The 5,595-nt window shown below is 44.6% G+C and overlaps 2 protein-coding genes and 1 non-coding gene across 3 annotated transcripts; 2 read left to right on the top strand and 1 right to left on the bottom strand.

Moving 5' to 3' along the window:
* The first annotated feature begins 791 nt into the window (after nt 1-791).
* LOC123500650 lies at nt 792-910 on the top strand. Its single transcript, XR_006673426.1, has one exon. It is a non-coding gene; the product is annotated as a 5S ribosomal RNA (ribosomal RNA).
* Nucleotides 911-3,660: 2,750 nt separating this feature from the next.
* On the top strand, nt 3,661-4,259 carry LOC123500648 (histone H3). The gene has a single exon (XM_045249310.1). The coding sequence runs from the start codon at nt 3,793-3,795 to the stop codon at nt 4,201-4,203; it is 411 nt and encodes a 136-aa protein (XP_045105245.1). The 5' UTR covers nt 3,661-3,792; the 3' UTR covers nt 4,204-4,259.
* An 888-nt stretch (nt 4,260-5,147) lies between these two features.
* Nucleotides 5,148-5,549, bottom strand: LOC123500649 (histone H2B). Its single transcript, XM_045249311.1, has one exon. The coding sequence runs from the start codon at nt 5,544-5,546 to the stop codon at nt 5,175-5,177; it is 372 nt and encodes a 123-aa protein (XP_045105246.1). The 5' UTR covers nt 5,547-5,549; the 3' UTR covers nt 5,148-5,174.
* Nucleotides 5,550-5,595: the final 46 nt, after the last annotated feature.

Here is a 5,595-nt window from a genome sequence, read left to right as displayed (position 1 = left end):
GATCGAAGTGTTTAGGTTTGTTTGAGTGACGCCTCCGCTGGTGTAGTTACGGAGTTCTATACCACTTAATAATTATCTGTACCAATGGGAGGAATCGCCATACATGCATTGTCAATGCAAGTTCAACTTGTTGACGTTGTTTGTGTAGGAATAATTGCAAACAATATATGGATGTTATACTCTTTTGCCGAAATATTTGTAAGTACTTATCTTTATTATCACATTTTTAGGATCGCGGTAATATATATGTAACTGGTGCCTTCCCGGTTGTAGTAGGGTAACAATATTTCCTGTTTTTCCCACTTGATCCAACATCGCTGGGTCATACGAACACGGTCTCCGTCTCGTCGTTGACCCTCGGACCACGCATCCGAGACGTACAACCGAGAGGCAAGCAAGAAAACGGCGTAAAACTAAATAATATCGAGTCGGAGGAGGTGCCAGATTTTCCAGCCAGCGGCATGCATGCAGCGAGCAACAAGCCAACCAGCCAGCCAGCCACAGAGGGAGGCAGACTGAGTCTGTGTCAGAATAATAATAATAATAATAAGAAGAAGAAGAAGAAGAAGAAGAAGAATGAGAGAGACAGACTGACAGAGACAGACAGACAGACAGACAGACAGACAGACAGACAGACAGACAGAGAGAGAGAGAGAGAGAGAGAGATTAATCCAATAGGGAAACGATATTAAACCAAGAAACACCTAGAAAGGACTTGATTCACAGGGTATACGGAGTATAGTAGGGCAAGCCAGGAAGAATTTAAATCGGCCTAAAATCTCACATCGAGTGCCAACGACCACACCACGTTGAACACACCGCTTCTCGTCCGATCAGCGAAGTTAAGCAACGTTGGGTCCGGTTAGTACTTGGATGGGTGACCGCCTGGGAACACCAGATGTTGTTGGCATTCCATTATTTTTATTTATCTATTTATTTATTTATTATTTATTATTATTATTATTATTATTATTAATAATAATAATAATAATAATAATAATAATAATAATAATAATAATAATAATAATAATAATAATAATAAGAAGAAGAAGAAGAAGGTTTGATTTGTCTATTCTTATATTGTTTTACCTGCTTATTTTATTCTTTGTTAATTCATCCATTTATTCTTGTACTACCTCGTGCCTGAATTACCAGACAAAACTGTGTATTCTAAACACACATGAGTAGGAGAGGACTCGAACTGACAATTTTTTTTTCTCTCCTATAGAGAAATTGCATCGAACCGCTAGCCTAGCTTGGTGCCGGGGGAAGGGGATAAGAATGACCACCTGCACGGACGTGTGCTGTGCTCTGTCGAGCTTGGACATTAACCATTGAAGTCTGAAGAAGAAAAAAAAAAAAAAAAAACTAGAAAGTCACTGCAGCGGCTGTGGGAGGAGGAAAGACGCAAGCCGTCAGACTAACCGTGACACACGACACGCTAATAAATACGCACACTATAGTCTGACCATTTTTATGAAGATCACTTAGGCGTTGGCGTTTTTGGGGATTTTCCTGCCTGCGGCGCTGTCACACGTGTACCAATACGCGCCCCAAGTCAGGTACTTAATACTTTTTAACTGAATGGTGTTGTAGTACATATACATTGTGATGCTCTAAAGAGGCAAGTTAGAGGAATTTGTGTTTATTTTAAATAAATTTTGCATTGGTTTTGCAAACGCAACAACAATGCTTGACAACGTTTCCTCCGAGCGTTGTCACATCCTTCTGGGTGACCGAGTGAGGTCACAGGTCAAAGTGACCGTGTTAATCCATGGTGTGTGTGGGGAGCAAGGTTCTCATTGACACATAGGCTCTAATCCCTTAATTTGCCCAGCAACGCCGCAGGCCGGGAAATTCCCAAAAATGGCAACGTCTAAGTGATCTTCAGACTATAATAATCTGATTAACAATTTGTCTTGGCGATGTTGCAGTGGGTATTTGGTGAATGAAATGATCGATTGCTATCTTTACATCATCCATCCATCCTAATTTGACCTTAGAATCTAAAATGGTTGCTTTGCTGATGTCAGGTATGTTTGAGAAATCATATTCTTTGTATGTAAAATATAATGTTTTTTTCTTGTGGATCGTAGTTGCTAAAGTGTGTCTGTGTATATATTAGGATTTTTATGCTATATGTTGGTGGCCCTTGCATTTGAAATAATTATATTGTGAAATTGTCAACTTTTTTTTTTTTTTCGGTAGGGGCTAATGTATGCAATGTTTCTGCTAATTTATGGAAATTTTATGCAAATTTATGCAAATTAGCCAAATCAAATTGGGGGCGGGTCGAGCCCGCCCCGCTCGATAATGGGGGAGGGGGGGACGCGCGCGAAAATCACTCCATTTTCTAATTTTGCGATTTATGCACATACCCGGTAAAATCATGTAAACGGGAAAAAAAAAAAAAAAAAAAAAAAAAAAAAAAAAAAATCGTCTAGAATTGTCGGTGGGATCCTTCTGTCCCTCTCTCCCTCTCTCTCTCTCTCTCTCTCTCTCTTTGTGTGTGTGTGTGTGTGTGTGTAATTCACTGTTTGATCTGCTGCAGTCTCTGACGAGACAGCCAGACGTTACCCTACGGAACGAGCTCAGAACTCATTATTTCCGATCTTCGGATAGGTCTGAGACCAGGCACACACCACACACCGGGACAACAAGGTCACAACTCCTCGATTTACATCCCGTACCTACTCACTGCTAGGTGAACAGGGGCTACACGTGAAAGGAGACACACCCAAATATCTCCACCCGGCCGGGGAATCGAACCCCGGTCCTCTGGCTTGTGAAGCCAGCGCTCTAACCACTGAGCTACCGGGCCGTGTGTGTGTTTCACTGTTTGATCTGCTGCAGTCTCTGACGAGACAGCCAGACGTTACCCTACGGAACGAGCTCAGAGCTCATTATTTCCGATCTTCGGATAGGCCTGAGACCAGGCACACACCACACACCGGGACAACAAGGTCACAACTCCTCGATTTACATCCCGTACCTACTCACTGCTAGGTGAACAGGGGCTACACGTGAAAGGAGACACACCCAAATATCTCCACCCGGCCAGTGTGTGTGTGTGTGTGTGTGTGTGTGTGTGTGTGTGTGTGTGTGTGTGTGTGTGTGTGTGTGTGTGTGTGTGTGTGTGTGTGTAAGAGAGAGAGAGAGAGAGAGAGAGAGAGAGAGAGAGAGAGAGAGAGAGAGAGAGAGAGAGAGAGAGATTACATTCTCATATAAGGAAAGGATATAATGTAAATTTATCATAGATATATGTATGTACAGTACGTGGTTTATGAAGAATTGTTACGCGAAAAGTTTTTTTTTTTATTTTCAATATTCATTTAGTTAGGAAAAGGAGTGGTGAGTGACCTGACACGGCGAAATCCCTGAGACATCTTGGCTACAACAATGCTCTCTCTCTCTCTCTCTCTCTCTCTCTCTCTCTCTCTCTCTCTCTCTCTGTGTGTGTGTGTGTGTGTGTGTGTGTGTGTGTGTGTGTGTGTGTGCGTGCGTTTGTGTGTTTTTTGTTTTTATTTTATTTTTTTTTGTTGTGTTTTTTTTCTCTTTCCTTCCTCTTTTCTCTCCCTCTCGCCTGCCTCAATTTCTTTGAGTTACCCATGACATGTTGTTATGGTTAGGAGGGGGGGGGAGTTTTCTGTGGTTGTCGAACACTCTTACGTCATTCCCGTCCAATCGTAAGGCAAGGTTGGGCCCCGGCAAACCGTATTTAAAGAAGTGCCAGCCTAAGCGCTCAACTCGCCCAACTGTTCGTTCCGAGCGGCAGTAACTTACTTACTCACCATGGCACGTACTAAGCAAACGGCCCGCAAGTCCACCGGTGGCAAGGCGCCCCGCAAGCAGCTTGCCACGAAGGCAGCTCGCAAATCTGCTCCTGCCACTGGAGGTGTCAAGAAGCCCCACCGTTACAGGCCAGGAACCGTGGCCCTCCGTGAGATCCGCCGTTATCAGAAGAGCACCGAACTGCTTATCAGGAAGCTGCCTTTCCAGCGCTTGGTGCGTGAAATTGCCCAGGATTTCAAGACTGACCTCCGCTTCCAGTCCTCCGCTGTCATGGCCCTCCAGGAAGCTTCCGAGGCTTATCTCGTGGGTCTCTTTGAAGACACTAACCTGTGCGCCATCCACGCCAAGCGTGTCACTATCATGCCCAAGGACATCCAGCTGGCTCGTCGAATCCGTGGCGAGCGTGCCTAATAAGTGTGTCATCCAAGGCAAGCAAGCAACAACAAACAATATCTAGGCCCTCTTCAGGGCCAAAGGTGCTTTATCTAAAGAGAATAATATTACATAGACCATGAATGGGTTGGCTTTGATCCGTATGGTCGAGCGATTTCCTGATTAAAAGACTTTTTTTTTTTTTCTCTCTCTCTCTCTCTCTCTCTCTCTCTCTCTCTCTCTCTCTCTCTCTCTCTCTCTCTCTCTCTCTCTCTCTCTCTCTCTCTCTCTCTCTCTCTCTTTTTTTTTTTTTTTTTTTTTTCTTCAACCTTCCTCTCTGTGTCTAGGATCCGATATTCCATGTGCATGTTTCTGATCAGTAGTATGTCGGTGGCCGATGGAGAATGACTGCTTTCCTCCAATCTGATTTGTAGATATATTGATTGATTGATTCACTGCAATTCAGTCAAGAAAACAAAGAAAGAAAGAAAGAAAGAAAAAAAAAAAAAAAAAAAAAAAAAAAAAAAAAGGAGCGAAGATTCATGTTACAAGCTATAATAACTGTGTGCTTCCTGAGCTTTGTGTGATGAAAAACGTTATGTTACTGAAATAGGAGGCATCATCACTAATCAAGAAGAAGAAGAAGAGCATGAATGCACCCACCCTCCAAAGCCTGCCTGCCGTGATTAGTATCGTACGTACGCTTAATCATCACCATCATCATACTACTACTACGGGCTGCTGCTGTTGTGCAGTGGATGATGGATCTCTTTGCTCTGACCCGGTTGCGAGCCTCATTAATGACGAGCCAGCCATCTAGCTCATCCATATCCATCCATCCGGCTCTGGTGCACCAGCGGCGACCACCATCCACACTTGTCTATATTGTGTCTCCTTTTTTTTTGGATTCAGGTGTGGCTCCTATGGAGCCGGGTAGGGTTTGAATACTGTCTGAGACAGCAGTTGCTCTTTTTTCTTCTTTCCCCCCTTCTAGCTGACTGACAGTCAGTTTACTTGGAGGAGGTGTACTTGGTGACAGCCTTGGTGCCCTCAGAGACGGCGTGCTTTGCCAGTTCGCCGGGCAGAAGGAGACGGACGGCAGTCTGGATCTCCCGGCTGGTGATGGTGGAGCGCTTGTTGTAGTGTGCCAGGCGGGATGCCTCGGCAGCGATGCGCTCGAAAATGTCGTTCACGAAAGAGTTCATGATTGACATAGCCTTGGAGGACACGCCAGTGTCGGGGTGGACCTGCTTGAGCACCTTGTAGATGTAGATGGAGTAGCTTTCCTTCCTCCTCCGCTTCTTCTTCTTGTCCCCTTTGGCTATGGCCTTCTGAGCCTTGCCAGCCTTCTTGGCAGCCTTTCCTGATGCTTTGGGAGGCATGGTAGTAACGGCGTCGTTCAACTTGCGAAGAGTTGTGTTGTGTTGCACC

This window comes from Portunus trituberculatus, unplaced genomic scaffold (assembly GCF_017591435.1).
Source record: "Portunus trituberculatus isolate SZX2019 unplaced genomic scaffold, ASM1759143v1 PGA_scaffold_458__1_contigs__length_6382, whole genome shotgun sequence".
In the NCBI taxonomy this organism is placed as follows: Eukaryota; Metazoa; Arthropoda; class Malacostraca; order Decapoda; family Portunidae; genus Portunus; species Portunus trituberculatus.
Note: the sequence above shows the minus strand (reverse complement) of the source record. Positions and strands in the feature narration are given on the sequence as shown.